This window comes from Rhynchophorus ferrugineus, unplaced genomic scaffold (genome assembly GCF_030347505.1).
Source record: "Rhynchophorus ferrugineus isolate W39M unplaced genomic scaffold, kcgeb_rfMv2 rfM30, whole genome shotgun sequence".
NCBI classification, from domain to species: domain Eukaryota; kingdom Metazoa; phylum Arthropoda; class Insecta; order Coleoptera; family Curculionidae; genus Rhynchophorus; species Rhynchophorus ferrugineus.
This window is the reverse complement of record NW_027472609.1, coordinates 220058-238315: the sequence shown is the minus strand read 5'-3', so window position 1 is coordinate 238315 and position 18258 is coordinate 220058. Positions and strand designations below refer to the sequence as shown.

At 33.5% G+C, this 18258-nt stretch overlaps 1 protein-coding gene across 2 annotated transcripts in view; it reads left to right on the top strand.

Moving 5' to 3' along the window:
* Positions 1-18258, top strand: part of LOC143205871 (putative ATP-dependent RNA helicase DDX43) — a 279365-nt gene that overhangs the window by 256134 nt on the left and 4973 nt on the right. For both annotated transcript variants that reach the window (XM_076418906.1, XM_076418907.1), the window contains 3 exons: positions 11336-11498; positions 15436-15583; positions 15640-15806. In XM_076418906.1, coding sequence (XP_076275021.1) covers positions 15770-15806 — 37 coding nt within the window. In that variant the 5' untranslated portion in view covers positions 11336-11498; positions 15436-15583; positions 15640-15769. The remainder of the gene's footprint in view (positions 1-11335; positions 11499-15435; positions 15584-15639; positions 15807-18258) is intronic.

The window sequence follows — 18258 nt, the reverse complement described above, 5'->3', positions numbered from 1 at the left end:
ACATCGTAACTGAAAGCAGCTCGATTCAAACTTGCGCGATTATTAGTTGAATGTCGCGCTCGCGCTTCACGCGTTTGTGATATCCGAATTCTTTCACGTTCATTTCCGTCGTCACGTTCTTGTGCAGTACGATTAGATCGGTAATTAGCTTGGTTTATAGCATTTTTGGTTCTTCTACCTAAATTGCTTGGTCTTATAGGAGGCATATCAAATATAAATTATTTTTTCACTAATCACGAACTAAACAAACACTAACTAACTAAACACTCTGCACAAAACACGATATACGAATTTGTTTCGTGTATCAGTTGACAAAAGCAAACTCAGTAGATTAGGTAACAGACAACTTTTTTTTTTAAATTTGATATGACTTAAAGTCAAGTCCTTTTAAGCCGTACGAATTGTTTTATTTATTTAAAATTTGGATATTAAAAATAATAAAACACTGTTGGTAAGGCGATTTTTGTTTGACTGATGTAATAACGTGGAAACTGATGCATTTTATCTCGCGTGCCGAAACTAATACAAAAGAAACGCGAGTTTCGGAACGCGACATTAAACTCCTCCAACTATGTATTCTGTGCTCCAAAGCACACACGCACATTGTTTTGATAGATATGATCTTTGACTTTAGGAACACACCTACATTGCTTAGACAACAGTGAGTGCTTGTAATTTAATATGAACTTTATACCATAGCAATAAAGCTCAAATTGACTACGCTTTAGTTACAAATCATTTGTATGGGAAAAAGAAAAGGGCTATTTTTAGGGGTTTTCCAGCAATAATTCTAATTTTTCTCGTAAAAACCATCCTTGAACTTCAACGAACATTTTAAAAAAAGATTTGGCCAAATTGGTCCAGGCGTTGTTGAGTTATGCGCTTACCAACACATTTTGCGATTCATTTTTATATTATAGATTTCCATGGTTCTTGAGCGAGACACATTGAACATCAAAGGTTAAGTAAAGTATTTCAGTTGATTTCTATTTTAAATTCAATTCTGTCATTTAAAAATAATAATTCAGCTCTTCGAAGTAAAAGGCCACAATGCCACGACTTTATCATTAAAAATATTGGGCGATAATTTCTTGCTTTTATTGTTTTGTATTAAATTATTAGGTTTGAAGGTTATGCGATATTATTTCAACAATAGTAACAATAATTTCTATTATGGAGCTTCCGTAGAAATTGTTTATGAGAGTAATGTTAATTCAATTCTATAATTTAAAACTCCCCAAACAGGTTAGCAAATAATATCAGGTCAGGACTTTATTGCCAACTACATTATTAGGTAATATTGTAATTTATAGATTGTATGAGATTATCTTCAATTTTTATTCTATTTCAGTCAATTTGTTTTGAATTTAACTAATAATAACAATTTCCATATAATTGGCTTATAAAAGTAACAAAACATTTCTTGTACTTTTTATTTTTGGTAAAGTAGTAACATCTTAGTTATGTAGAGTTGTTTTTAAACCCAGGACGTAAAATAAAACTATATTTTATAAAACAATATAAAATAATCAAACATCTTAAATATATAAAAACAGAGATCAATATAAATGATATAACAACTAATTACTCAATAAATGGCAATATAAATAATGAAAATAAGCGTGCGAGATCTCGATGTTTGATGTGATCGGGTGATAAGTGTGCAAACATAATTCAATAACAAGGGTGAAGTTAAAATATAATTGACATATTACCATGATAGATTCTTCTATTGTTAGGTAATTAAAATGTAACGGTACTTGCAGTCTAAATACTGGCGGTTATAGTAGTATCAATAATAATGGTACGGATAAATGAATATTTCGACACACTGGTAATGGATGGTATTGATAATCTCAAGTAAAGACAATGACAATGGTAGGCAATAAAATGAGTAACTAGGACGATTGAACCATTATAAAACTGCCAACGGTAACTGATAGTAATGATAAACTATGCTAGCATGTACTTCGTACTGTGTGCACATGTCATACTACATGTGCACACGGTACTAAGGGCGACGTACCAGCTTGTACCCCAACTATAAAGGACGCGCAGTGAGATCAAAGGAGACAGACGCACAATATCCTGCCATTAGCGTTACTAGTAGTTGCCAGGCTAAAGCTAAGATATTTAATATATAATCTAATCAAAGTTTATTTATATATGCGCCATCAATATGTTTAATGTATTGCCTGTCGCATTTTGTACATTCGTTTTAGTATCAGACTTTTCATTTTATTTTAGTTAAAAAGAGACACAATTCTGTCTGATATGAAACCGAAATAGCCTGTCAAAATCGTCCGGTTGTCAAACGTACTCAAAATTATTCAAAATATTATAATTACGGGTTGTAAACCAGCAAACCTTGTTTTAAGGTATTTCAAATCGCGGCAGCTTTTACTGATAATATTTTTTAGTGTTGCAGCTGCATTATTAGTACGGGCACGGTCACTAAACTATCTCAAAAAATTAAAAACAATATAACCTTAAATTCATCAAAAAGAAATCTTTTTTATGAGAAACAGGTGACGAATCAGCTTGATGTTAGCTATATCAGAGACCAAAACAGAGAGTAGTTTTTTCAATCGAAACATAATTTAATACAATTATCTCAGAGAATATTGTTTGTCTGGAAAGTATCCATAAAAAGCCAGAAGGTATACAGCTATTTGAGGCATGTAGAATATCCCTTCATACACTGTTGGGAATATAGGATTTAAGTGGTATAAATATAACACACGAAGTATATATATAACCACATAACTTCATAATTCATTAATATATTATAATAATTACTAAATATTGTAAAATAAATACCTTGACATATTTGGATTAAAATATTTTAATAGAATATTTTTTCTGGTATGCTTACTGTTTTTCTCAATTAAATATTATAGGAGTAACAGGTGTTCTGGACTTCCGTAACGGTTACCCACGTTAAATTTTGAGGATAAAATTATTAAAAGACAATTCTTAAATCAAGTAAAACGTCAAAGAACTAACGGAAAATTTATTTATTTACCTTATATTTAGCACGGCGGTAGAGAAGATACTTGGCGTGTCATTATACTTTTATATATATATATATATATATATATATATATATATATATATTACAAGGTAAAGAAGAAATACAATATAGTAAAGGAGAAATACAAGGTAAGGCTATACCTTGAACCCTTTTTAAGGTAAGCTTTAGGGAAATATCTTTGCAAAATATCTGTTTCAAGTAGTGACAAGAAATACTTTTACAACTTATCTAATTCTAATTTCTCATAATACATAAAGTATAAAGAAATACATAAAGTATAAATTTATATTTTCCCGCAACTGAGAGAGTTAATAAAAGGCCTAGGGTTAATAGAACACAATACAAACAATACATTTGTAAAAATCTGGTTCTAAATAAATATAACTAAAAGTAACTATCTTATAAAAATATTTATAATTTGTATGTATTTATTATTAGATAACGTCACTGTAAAAATGATGTACTAGCGTAAATTTAATTATGCAAATTAAAATATAACACTTACAACTACTGTTAGTTGAACTTTGCAGCAGGTACATAATTTAAACAATATTTGGATCTCTACCACGTGTGACTTTGACGTAAACTTTGAAGAAAAGGTAGATAAATTGCTTTCTGTAAAATATATATCATTTTTTTACTGCTGATTATCAATAAAATTATTTAGTTGTTTACCTTAATAGTCTTTTCTTTCAGGTAATTATTTGGCATATATTGGAAACTATTATATCTTGGGTTTCTCGATTAGGTCCACGTTGTAATACATATCTACACAAAAACATGTCATTACCTTGCATGTATTTAACATTCCAACACAAACAACAATTAAACGAACGCGAGCGAAGTTGTCCGGCAACTAAACTAATGGTGACATTAGTTCAGATCTATAAAATTAGAGGTCTTAAGATTCGTCCACACATATGTGTGTAGTTCCATATGGCAATTATAGTGCCATATGGGGAACCATAGTGCCATATGGCAATTATGAAATCGTTAAAAATCAATATATTAGCCCTCTGGTATTATTTGGGAATATATGAAGTGTGGGCTCAAAGGATTGTCATAGAGTCCAATTGGAAGTGGTGAGACACCAGTAATAAATCAAACAAAGCGGCAAATATAAGACAGATCTAGAAAAACAGAAATAGAGATTTAACTTTATAGGAAATTTTGGCGAAATGTTTCGCGACGTCCAACATGTAGATTTCGCTACTTTTATCATATTACTTGTTTTGATCGCTATGCTAGGAGCCGCGACGGGATCTGATTGGTTCCCTTCATTCTATGGTTTATTTATTTTGTACACCATTTTCAATGTGTCTTATATAGAGGACAGTGTAGTCAGCTGTTATAACGTCTACAGATTACATTACTATTTTACTTTATTAGTATATACAAGTTGCTAGTGGAAATGCATTCTCGTTCTAGGAAGTGTTGCGTTCCCCGATGCACAGATAGTGATGAAATGCATCATCGTTCTCCGTTAAAAAAGTACCCGGCGATCTTTAAAATATGGATAGAAAACACTAAAAATCCGAAACAGGTTGGGTTAAACATGAATCAAATTTATGATTGTTACCGCGTGTGTCATAGACATTTTTATGATGCATTTAAACTTTCCTTTAAGTACTTATAAACATTTTAGTGATGGTGAAAATAATACCACGAGTCCAGAATATGTACAAATGGAGGTAAATCAAAATCAAAATTATATATATAGTAAACTGAGCGAGTCAGTGACATTTCTGTTCATAATTGTTACCATTAATTAACATTAATTACATGAACTGTCTTACTACATTTGTAGTGCCTATTTCCATCGTTCGAAGCCTACAACCAAGGTGTTCGAAGCAAGTGCTATCGACATTTGAACAAACTCCAGAAGGTAATGGTAAAAATGTTAAAAGTAATGGTCCCTTTCTGCTCATTCTTGTCGTTAATTACTTTACTCTTACTTAACCTCAGTTCTATATGTTTCTATAAGTCCAAATAAAGTTTTACTTTGTATCGTAGTGTATATCTGAGATTTTTTAGCAAAACATTTGATAAAAAAAATTAATTGTTATTATTGTTTGCATACTATAATAAATCAGTAGACCCTGAAATTGAAACTAATTTTATAGAGGCACGACAATATCTCGTACCCCAGACTGCAACAAAATTGTTTTATTATAATATCAGTAGGTCTTGGAGGTATCCCTTTTATTTTATTCAGCGATTTTGCCACGTTAATAATATAACAAAACGTTTGTCAAATGTTAAAAAAAAATTAAATCCCTTTAATCATACATTCCTTAATGATATTTAAGATAAAATACTAAAAGCAATAAGAAGGTGCGTTATACACTTTTGAGTAAAACAGGTGACCAGAATATTAAGAGGGAAAGACTCAAAGTTTGCTTTCAGTACAAGAAAATAAAAAGACAGACCTCTGATAGATCGTATTAAATTTTTTTCTAGTAATGGTAATTTCTAGTATTGTAGTGCTCCTATTTCCATCGTTCCAGGCCCACAACCAGGGTGTTCGAAGCAAGTATCCTCGACATTTGAACAAACTCCAAAAGATAATGGTAAAGTTTGTATTCATTAAGCCCCCTTTCTGTTCATTCTTACCATTAATTGCTTGACTCTATAACTTCAATCCAGATGTTCCTATAAGAGCAAAGAAAGTTTTATGTTGTACGGTAGTGTACATCTCAGGTTAGTTAGTAAAACTTTTGAAAAAAGAAATTAAGTGTGACATACAATTATGAATAAATCAGTAGACCCACAAATTGAATCTGATTCTATAGAGGCAAGACAATATCTCGTGTTCCAGACTCCAAGAAAATTGTTTTATTATACTGTCAGTAGGTCCTTGAGCTATATCTTATTTTATTCAGCGATTTTGCCACGTCGATAATATAACAAAATTTTTGTCCAACGTTTAAAAAAAAGTAAATTTAAAACCCTTCAATTTTACATTCCACAATGATCTTTGGGATAAAATATTAAAAGTACTAAAAAGGTGTGCTATATACTTTTAAGTAAAACTGCTTGAAATAAACAGTTCACCGGAATATTAAGAGAGAAAGACTCTTAGAGAAAAGTTTGCTTTCAGTATAAGAAAACAAAAAGTCAAAACTCTCAGAGATCCTATTAAATTGATGGCACTAAACAAATTTGAAAAAGAAAAAAGAAAGAAGAGATAATTTTGGTTTGCAATGCACCAAACTTATTTGCTTACGGTTAATATATTTACATTTAATTGAATTTTATTTAATAAATTTACTTCAGGAAAAAATATTTTTTATTTAAATTTCATTGGTCAATTAACCATGACGTCAAGGCTGTCACGTGCTAAACATTATTAATGAGCCAATCAAATGTCTTCACAGTAAAATATTTTTCTTACAGGTGCCTATAATGGAGATTTAAATTGAGATTTAATTTAAATTACTTGAATGGTCCTTTATGGCGTCGTCCGGATGTTGGGCGCAGTAAAACTTTGCGCCAGAGTCCCCTATTGAGTTGCATCTCTATTACTCTATGGCATATTCGAAAACCAAACGAAGAATTTAAATGAAAACTGACCTTTTATAAGCTTCTTTACTACATCAATATGTCTTTCTTAACAATAAAGAATATCTGTTGTTTTTAATTTCCTTTGAAAAATACGACTGTCAAATACAAAATAGTTAAAATATTGAGCAAACAGTTAACATTTACGAGTATAATAGATAAAAATTATGTAACTGTAATAACATTTACCTATGAAAATACGATAAACACTTACCAAGTATTTATTGAAGTCATATATTAGGGTCATGTTGGCCGATGATAATCTCTCTCAAAAACCAGGAAGAACTTTCCTGGGTGTAAATGTAAAGCAATGGATAAATACTATAAATACTTATTCCAATAATAGCTTCTTCATTCTATATATCTGTGTTCTGAAATATACACACATACATTTCCTTACTGCTAATAAATAAAGTTATTTAATCTCTTACCTTAATAGATATTTCGTTTAGGATATTATTGTTGAAATATAAATGCATCCACAATGTATCACTATTTCCATTTGGATTGTTATAATGGAGACATCACTGGGCAGCATTATGGAGTACAAAGCAGGTTTAGTAACTAAGCTCTTTCCACCTACATTAGATTATAGTGATTATTGGCTTATTAATATATTTTATCAGTTTCTTTAAAGTTAAATCCACTGTAGAATAAAGATGTTATTCAAAAACATTTGTGCAAAGAGCTCTTTGAAAATTTCTACCAAAGAATGTCCCGCCCTCGTGGCTCCAAAGCCATGGAAATCATTCCTGTAACCTATCTGCTAATATTTTCCAATGATTGAAACTATAGATTTTTTTGAAACTGCCGATTTAACTGGGTCATTCAAATATGTAAAGCAGATAGTTTGTTCTCATCGTCTGAACATGCCCTTTACAATGAAAACACTTACATAGTATGCTATGGCTGCATATCTATTGATCCCTTGATTCTCTAGCCCTTCAATGAAATCTTGTTTTAAATTATATTGCAAGTTGGGTGCTAAGCTCAACTTGTCAAAGATAAGTACACAATATTTATCCTCATCAGTCATCTTTTGTATTGCCCTTTTGATTAACAAAAACATTTGCTCATTTAACCCCGCTCGAACGATGATGCATTTCCTCACTATCTCTGCATCCCGGCGCACGACTTGTATATACTAAATATATACAATAAAATAATAATTTAGTCTATAAACGTTATAGAAAGCTGACGGGGGCACATTGAAAATGTCGCACAAAATAAAAACAAACCTTGGAACGAAGTGAATCGGTCAGATTCCATCTCGGCTCTTCGCATTGCGATTAAAACAAGTAATATATTAAAAGTAGGGAAATTGAATTGTCTCTGTAGGGCGTACCCATGACACTCGACCAGGATGTGTCTGATGCTCAGCGGGGATCTGCAATTATTACAAATGGGTGTCGTCCCATTTTTTTTCCTCCTTTAAGAAGAAACTTGTGAGTCAGTTTGCAGATATTCAAAGTCGGGAGAATATACTTGCGTCTAATAAGGTCCTGGTAAAATTATTTTTTTATTTCGCAGAATTTATTACTTGCCATCAAATACCAGTTTAATTGATCCAGTTTTTATAGGGTGTGGTATAATGCGAATTCAGGTCTCTGCTTCAATGAAGAAAACCCTCCGAGAGCGATCCTTCCCTCCTCCCCGCTAGATGATCGGCTCATTCATTACCCTCAGTTCCCATGTGATGTGGAACCCACATGTAAATGATGTTCTTGCCACTATTATAAGTGATGGTGTTTAGCTCGCGGATGTACATTATCAGTGAATGATGTTACTGTACTGATCCCAAACTTTCTAGAGAGCTCATGGAGTCAATGACAATTACCACCGAGATCACTTCTAGGCTGTTATGAATGTATTTCAGGGCTTTATTGATGGCCAGCAATTCGGCAGTAAAAATTCTTGCCGAAGAGAGCAATTTAAAATGCTCTTATTTTAATGCCGAAATATATGCAGCTCCCATATATTGGTTACTGTTAGATACCTCTGTGTAGACCAAGAGGTGATTAAGATATTTTTCAGAAAGGATTTGTTTGAAGAGGGAGCGCGAACTAAAAGAACTGAGACCATCTTTGGTAAGAAGCCTCACAGAGAGATCAACGGTTATAGGTGCATTTTTCCAGAAGGGTGTTTTATTTACAGGCCTATAAGCTGAAGGCATCTCTAATGAAAGACGGTTAGAAATTCTCTGAAAGTTATGACAAGACCCTTTGTATATTCTGCCCAAAATAGTGATATTGCAGTTGGTAGAGAAAAACCCATTCAAGCCCATATTGAGACAATTTTGGCTTGAATCTCAAAGAGCCTACATACTTTAGTAACAGGAGCTCCCGTCGAGAATTCAAGGAAGAAATCTCCGCTTCGCAAAGTAAACTATCCATCGGGCTGGTACTCCTAAAGACTCCTAGCGCAATCCTAGTGCTGTGTTTTGGATTTAATTAAATATTTTTATAAATGAGGGCGCTGCAGAAATGAAACACTGGCAGCCATAATCAAGCTTACTCAACGTCAGCGCTCTATATATGTTCAAGAGGGCACCCCACTGAAAGTTAGCAAGGGATCTAACTAGGCTAATGTCAGCCAGGCATGTGTTCTTTATATATTTAATGTTTGGGAGCCAGCTGAGCCGTGAGTCAAATATAATTCCTAGAAATTTATGTTCAGGTATATTATTAATTTAATGCTATTACCATCAATATTTAAAACAGTTATTCGAGGGCAATTCCTAATCCTAGTAGTGTACGCTGTTAGACTTATCGAGAAAGATCTTTAGATCGTTTGTTTCCGCCCAAGAAGGAAGAGTATGAAAAGCATTTTGGAAGAAAATGCCGGCTCATCTGGTGGTCCTGATGAGTATAATAGATAACAATATCATCTGCAAAGAAACGTACACCGTACAGCCCAGGTTTTTGATGGTGGGAAACGTTCTTTTTTATTATTATTGCACTTCCTCTTGCGGTGTTAGCTGGATATATGGTATGATAAAATGTATATCTTCTAAATTTTATAAAGGATTCTTTTATTAATGTTTTTCTGATATTAAGCAAATATCTATTTTTTGCCTATCTAGGGTAGCGTGATGTTGCTGCATTCCAAACTGCTATTCATATATATTTATTTGTCATTTCGGGTTTTTGGGACCACAGGTCTAATACTTTTCAATTCTACTTTTCAGTCCTTTCGGAAAAATATTGGATAATTTTTTCCTGTCTGTCCAGCTTTCCTATTAGTTCAAGTAGCAATTGGTCGGTGGTTACTTCATCTTCCTTTGTATCTCTTTGGTTAGTTTGACTGATACTTTGGGCATAAGTCATTTCACCATTTACTTTGTTATATTTCGTCGGTTCTTTCTCCTCACTCATTGCTTCTTGAGGTTTAACTTGAGCTAGTTTATTTCTCCTCTCTTATAGTGTTTTAGCAATTACACATCTTCTATAACTTGCCGGATGCGCTTCATTCCAGTTTGCACATTTCGGCTATTATATCATTTAATTAATTTCATTATATATTGTTTTCGTTTCTCATTTTGAAGAACTGACGTACGCGCATGGGAGGTTATGTCTTCGTTTTGTTTATACGTTTTGTTTATTTTATTTTATTATTGTTGTGTTTTTAGGTTTTCTTATGGATTAGACAGATCTTGTGTGATTTGGCGACCTATGACTTGTTTGTTTTACCCCCTCGTACCACTTGGAGGTTTTGTCGGACACCATCTGTGTCACTAGGAAATTTGCTTGTGCTTGACGATTGAATACCACCAGACTAGGATTGTACTTTTGTATGAATATTTGGTATTATTTCAGGGTGAGTTTAGATATTATCTTTATCCGCCTTTTCTTATTCGGAATTGATTAATTAGATGACCCTTGTGTTTTGATTTCGTAAGGCATGAAGTCCACTGAGATTACCACTCCGTGGGATGGTGAAGTGACGCCATAAATATATTTTGATGTTGTTTAACTACCTTTATTTTATTTTATTTTGTTGCTAGTTATTTTCCCACCGAGATATCAGCAGTGTATTTGTTTTTTGTATTTTTCTTCTTCAGATTCTTTGGCAGAATTGGTGGAATTGACCATGATTTATTTGGAGATAATATATCCGAAGCTATCCGTGGCAGCATGCAGCCCTTCTGTACTCGATGATTAAAGGCCATCAGATTAGGGTTTTACTTTTGCTTGAGAACTTTCGGGTATGTTGAATATTATATTTGTTTTCATTAGACTTATCTGTTCGAAATTGGTTAGTTAGATGACTTATGTGTTTTGATTTGCAAGGTATGAGGTCTATTGAGATTACAACCCCGTGGGTCGGTGCAGTAACTTCGTGAATGTGTTTCATATTGTTCAACTACTTTTATTGCCAATCATCCTCCCATAGGGATATCAACAGTTTATTTATGAGTTGATGGAATTGATTGTGTTCTAGTGGTGCAAAGCATTTTGGGACTATTGATACTATGAATTTGCTAGTTTTCTGCAATATAAGATTATTATTATTTGTCTTGTTTTATGAGGTGTGTCTCTGTCCTTTGAATGATTGTTTTAGATGATTGTGCTTTATGCAGAGGTTGTGCGGAGGTTATTTTGTGAGGATAGATATGAGATGATATGAATTTATGCCATCTCATTTGGTGAATTAGAAAATTTATATTTCTTTATGGATTTTGATATTATTTGTCTATTTGAGCAGTCCTTAACCCCATTTACTTATTGTCTTTATTTTTAGGTAGATTGGGCTACACAACAAGACTCCTATGTTGTTTATGTGATGAAGATGCGGACCTGTAGTGCTATTGCTCAAACTAAAGCAAACCATCAGCCCCTCTCGATCTTCTCCATGCCATTTTACATGATTGAAGCATATTCTCCCATGCTCGTCGTTCCGGATCGTCAGCTTATTTTAATTGTTTAATGGTTCCTATAATTTGGCTTTTTTTCTTGCTTATGACTATTATATTAATTACTTAATGATGCTCGAATTATAGTAACCATTGTTTTGAATTAAACTATGTAATAGTTGCATGCAGTAACGCTAACATCTAATAATAGTATGCCTAATACTAATCATTTTGAATGTGTATTTGTGGGATTGTGGAATTATCTGTGTCTATCTCTGTCTTTCTCAAGGGGCGTATGTTATCATTACTGGTCTTTTTATTTGTATTATTGCGAGGGGGTTATTTTGAAGGATATAGTATGTTGAAAATATATGTATAGAGAGTTATCTTGACAGGGCTATTATTTGTATTGTGCTTTATTGGTTTAATTAATCATAATAATAATAATAATAATAATGAGGGTTTATATTACTGATTTCTTCTTTTTGTTCTTATTATTATCAGCTGTCAGTTCCGGGATTGCTGGACTTCAGCGATATTTTCTTCTTCATTAATAACTTTGTTTGCCCAATCATTCAATATTTCAATTTTCTTCTTGTTTGTTTTGTTGAGTGCATTTCTCATTTCCATCTGATCATTGGGAATTTTATAAAGATCTCTGGCGCTCAACCTTTCGGCGTTTGTGCATTCATTCATGATGACTATCCTGGCTGCATCCGCATACTGCTTCCATGATTTTCAGTCTGAATCTCTTGATGTATGCTTCCATGTATCCATGGTTTGTTATCAGTTGTACTGCTGGTCCAACCCAGTCCGTCTTTGTCTGCTTGATTCTTCTCACTGGCAGCCTTGGCTAGTTTGTCGACCTTTGTTGATACCGTTGTAGTAAGCCTTTTTTTCCCATGATATTTCCGTTTTGATACCCTTGGCTGCTCGCTCTCGCAGTACCTTTTGTACTTCGGCTACCGGTCTGATCTTTGTTTCGTCGTTCTCCAGCTGCCAGATAGTCGCTCTGCTATCTATTTTGATGACGGCATTCATATCGCCATGTTCTTCTAGTATTCTTACGGTTCCTTGTATGGCTAGAAATTCAGCTAGCCTGCTGTTAATTCCATTTTCTAGCCTGATGCATGTCTCTTCCTCCGTGCCGTCGCTCCTGCTAATGAATATACCCGCTCCTGCTTTTTCCTAGCATCCGTCCATACCTTCGCTATGTGTCTTCCTATCTCGTTCTGCTCGGTCTCCAACGAATTCGATCTCCACGGTTTTTCCCATGGCCAATACATGTATTTTTGCTCCAGCCTCGGCGGGCCTGGTGGCCATGCTCTTGCTTCGGCTTCTATTGGTAGAGGAACTACTCCTGCGATTACTTGTAGCGCGCTTGTCGGTGCTGTTTTATACGCGCCGTTGATTAATATTAGGGCGTATCTTTCATCGCGTTTAGCTTCCTCAGAGTGTGTACTTTATTTACGTACCGTCCCCATGTCTCGAACCCATACAGTATGGCTGGCTTCACGACTCTGTCGTATACATTTTTCATTGTGTCCCTTGCCATATTTCCGTACTTCCTGCGTTTAGGTCCCGCCATTTTGGCGGCGACGGTTTCGACCTTTTCTTTGATCGCATTCAGATGGTTAATGTATACCTTTGTCTTATACAATATTACTCCCAGGTACCTCATCTGGTCTTTAGGAGTTATGATTTCTTCGTTTAATTTAATTATCTTCGGAAATCTTGTCCTCCTGGGTACTACTGGGATTTCTCTCCTGCGGTCATTTCTTCTTTTTTTCAATTCTTCCATCGTAAAGAGGATCTCCTTCTTTGCATATATCATAGCTTCCGTTTTTTCTATATTGTATTGTGCTCTTGATTCTTCTGTCCATTCTAAGCATTTGCGCCAGCATTTGTTCCATTCTTCTTTAATTTCAGTAGTTGTTCAATGGCTGATTGCGATGATTTGTTCGTCGGCGAACCCTTGTGCTCTCACATGTATCTGTTGTGTGTCAATATCAACTATCTTATCGAACCAGGAGTTGATATTAATCAACCATAGAGTCGGGCCTATGCTCGATCTTTGTGGGCACATCTTCTCTATTCCGAACTCGATTTTGTTGCTGATTACCGATCTTTCAGCTCCGTACTGCATTAGATGGTGTATATTATTCTTCTCACAAATCGCCTGCAATCTCCTATTCAATATTTTGTCATATACTTTCCCCAGGGTCGGCCGTAGGCTGATTGGCCTTTGTCCTCCGGACTTCTTCCTTAACCAGCAAAGTTTTTGTTGTTTTCCATACTTTGGGGAAGTATCCCGCGTTGTAGCAAATTCTGTAGAGTGTCAATAATTCTTGTTTCTTATATCCCAGGTTCTTTTCACTACTTCGGAATATTGTCCTTGCCGCTCACCTTGTTTTTTAAGTTCATTATGACCCAGTCTAGTTCAGCTTCTTGTATTTCTTCGTCGCCTTCTTCTTGTTTGCTCCATTCTCCATTGATGACCCTTGTCATGATCCTTACAAGTTGTTCTTTTTCTTCCTCCTTTTGTTTTGGATGATATTTTTCTACCTTTTGTTTCTCCAGGTTATACATATTGCCCAGTTCGGCATCTTCCAGTTTTTCAACTATTTTCCCCCTGCCGACTCCTAGAGTCTTTATTATTTTCCAGACTCTATGCCGTGGTTCAATGTCGAATGTGTTTTCTGTTATTTCTTCTACATGCTTCTTCTTCTTTTCTTTGACAAGCTTCTTGAATGCTCGCTTCATTACTCCATATTCCCTCACAATTTCGGTCTTGGCCCCGTCTTCTAGTCTGATCGAATCGGCTTTTCGTCTAAGTTTCAATTTCTTCTGTTGGCATTCTCCATCCCACCATTGATTGTCTTCTTTTATTATGATGGTGGTTGTTTTTAACAGTTTAGTGGCTTTCTTGAAAGCTGCTTGCATTTGCTCCGCTTGTTTTTCAATTTCGTCTGTTTGCATCGTCGCCCTTATTTCTGTGCTCGCGACTAGCAAGCCGTCGGTGACTCTTTGCCAGTTGGTCCCGTGATAATCAAACTTTTTCTTCGATGTCTTGTTTCTCTGGGGTTTACCCTCTATTTCGAAGCGGATGTATTTGTGGTCGCTTAGTGTCTCTCCAGTTTCTTCTACCTGCCAGTTGATCACGTTCACTTCTCGACTCCAGGTGATATCATTGTTGCTGTTTCCCGTACTACTGATAAAGGCGGGAGCTGTTTGTTCATTCTGCACTAGTTCCAGTCGGTGTGATATGGTCCAGGTTATCAGATTTGAACCTCTGTTGTTTATTGTATTGCCGCCTATAAAGTGTGCTTGGTATTAAAATCACCAGCTACTATCCATTTCTTCTGGTATTTCTGCCATTGTTCTTCTTTATCCTCTAAGCAATTTATGTCGTCTTAATAGTCACTCGGTGTCTAAAAGTTTTTGTTATCGATCATATATTTCAAGCATATTAAATATACCATATATTGTTTAGTTTTTAACAAAATGTACTATAACTATTTTAAAGACAGCATGTGAGAAGTCTGATATACTCAAGATTTTATGAAAATTTCATGTAAAATTGCCCGTAGGTATTTGGTTTTCAAGTTCCTTCACAAGCAAAAGTACCCTCTCATTTATTTATTAACTTTTGCCCATGTACATATTTAATCAGTTGTCTTTAGTAGATAACTTGGTCAGTTGCTTTTTTATAAGAGGTCATAAAATATATGTTAGACTTGATTTGAAGTTAGTTTTTTAATTATAATTTTATATCTAAGATAGATTATAATTTTGTATCTTATATTATCATGCAGTAATGATTTCCACGGCTTTAGCGGCACATGGGCGGGGCATTATTTGGTAGAAATTTTCAAAGAGCTCTTTGCACAAATGTTTTTGAATAACATTTTTATTCTACAGTGAATTTAACTTTAAAGAAACTGATAAAATATATTAATAAGTCAATAATCATTATAATGTAATGTAGGTGGAAAGAGCTTAGTTACTAAGCCTGCTTTGTACTCGATAATGCTTCCCAGTGATGTCTCCATTATAACAATCCAAATGGAAAGAGTGATACATTGTGGATGCATTTATAATTCAACAATAATTTCCTAAACGAAATATCTATTAAGGTAATAGATTAAATGACTTTATTAGTAGTAAAGAAATGTATGTGTGTATATTTCAGAACACAGATATATAGAAGGAAGATGCTATTATTGGAATAAGTTTTTATAATATTTATCTATTGCTTTACGAGAAAGTCTGCACCCAGGTAGATTCTTCCTGGTTTTTGAGACAAAGTATCATTGGCCAACATGACTTTAATGAAGATATGTCTTCAACAAATGCTTGGTAAGTGTTTATACTGTTTATATTTTCATAGGTAGATATGTACTTACAGTTACATAATTTTTATCTATTGTACTCGTAAATGTTAACTGTTTGCTCATTATTTTAACTATTTTGTCTTTGATAACAGATTTTTCAAAGAAAATTTAAAAAACCATTGTTCTTTATTGTTAAGTCATATTGATGTAGTTTTAAAGAGGCTTATAAATGGTCAATTTTTATTTAAATTCTGATTTTGGTTTTAGAATATGCGCCCAATAAATAATATCCTCTGATTAGCATGTTATTTATGTGCCATGCACTCGAATTTATAATTTAATACTTAAAGAAATATATATTAATATATGCATCGGTTTTAAAGGTATTAAGATGTGTATATTATATTTGCTGTAATTAACTGGCTGAAATAACTACAAAGCCTAACGATGTATATTAATAGAGTGTGTAAGAGTGTTACAAATTTTTTCCTGAAAGTTATGTACCATGAAGATATGAAAACATATATTTTTATAGGTTTTATGTCACCAAATACCGTCAATATTTATATATCTTATATGGAGGATCTATAAATTATCTAGTTTAAATTCTTTATAGCAAAAATGATGATAATATTATGATAAATATTTTATTTTACATCGATTACCATTTTTCTATATCATTTCGAAACCTAAATATTCATATAATTATATGAAGTCCACATTGACATTAGGAACATTTTACAGATTAATTTAATAAAATTATATCTTATTGACATTGCATGGCATTGCATGACATGGCATTAATTGACAGCACCAAAAAGTTTTGAAATGCAATTATTTTCATAAAGTTTAAATATAATCAAGTAAAAATATTAATTGACATCTTATTGGAATATTCCTTTTTTTTTAGAAATGATAGTAATATGTTTATTATGTCATAAACTTTAGGTATCAAATGAGACACATAATCAAGGTAATAAGTTGGCAGTAAATAAGTTCAAAAAACGAAAGGTTCAAAGAAAAATTTAATTACCATTCAAGGGAACGAGAATGTCTAGAAATATGAGAGGATAGCATTAATCCCACCTACAAAATCTTCTTATAAAAGAGGTGGTTATATGGTTCAAAGCATAGAGTAATAGAGAGTCAACTCAATAGGGATCATAGAAACGCGGTAGAAACAAAGTAAGCCAATCAGATCTCATGGCGGTTTGCAGCGTAACGATTAAAGCAATTAATAAGTTAAAAGAAGCGGCATCTAGAAGTTGGACGTCTCGAAATATTTCCCCAAAATTTATAGGAAAACTTAATTTTTATTATTTTAATTTTATAGGAAAATTTGAGTAATTGTTTTGCGACGTCCAACATGTCAATTTCCCTACTTTTAATATATTACTTGTTTTAATCGCAATGCGAAGGGCCGAGATGGAACCTGACCGGTTCACTTCGTTCCAAGGTTTGTTTTTATTTTGTGCGACATTTTCAATGTGCCCCCGTCAGCTTTCTATAACGTTTATAGACTAAATTATTATTTTATTATATTTTTTGTATATACTTGTATATACTAAAGTCGTGCGCCCGGATGCACAGAGAGTGACGAAATGCATCATCGTTTTCCGTTCAAAAAGTACCCTGCGATCTTTAAAAAATAGGTAGAAAACATTAAAAATCCTAAACTTGTTTGGTTACAAATGAAACAAATGTATGATCTTTACCGCGTTTAAAACCACTAGATCAATCTAAAATATTCCAAGATATAAACCCACAAGCATAGAGCTTTTTAATTTTCTAACTAATAAATCAAAAGAGAGCTCCAAGAGGACAACGGTTTACAACAATAGTGGAAGTTATGGCTGTAGGCCTCTTAAAATCTAGCAGAAAAGTCTATAGGATATTGTCAAAAATGTTTGCTCTCCCTTCAAGGGGTACATGTCTAGTTCTGCTTTGGAAGATACCACTTCGAGCTGGGTTAAATGAGCAAATGCTTTTGTTAATCAAAAGGGCAGTACAAAAGATGACTGATGAGAATAAATATTGTGTTACTTATCTTCGACAATTTGAGCTTAGCACCCAATTTGCAATATAATTTAAAACAAGATTTCATTGAATGGCTGGAGGATTAAGGTACCAAGATATTGAGAAATGCAGCCATAGCAAACTATGTAAGTGTTTTCAGTGTAAAGGGCATTTTCAGAGAATGGAAACAAACTATCTGCATTACATATTCCCATGGCCTAGTTAAATCGGCAGTTTTAAAAAGGTCTATAATTTGTCTATAATAAGTCTGCTATTAATAGTTTGTTAGCCCAGTTAACAAATTCTTGTGAATTCGAAATAAATAGAAAAAAAATTCCACTTTAAGATATTCTTCATTTATTTATGGGAATTTGCAATAATTTGTTAACAAAACATTTCTACATTACAATTGATAGCATACAAAAAAAGATGGAAAATGAAACCACATATTACAGTTTGAT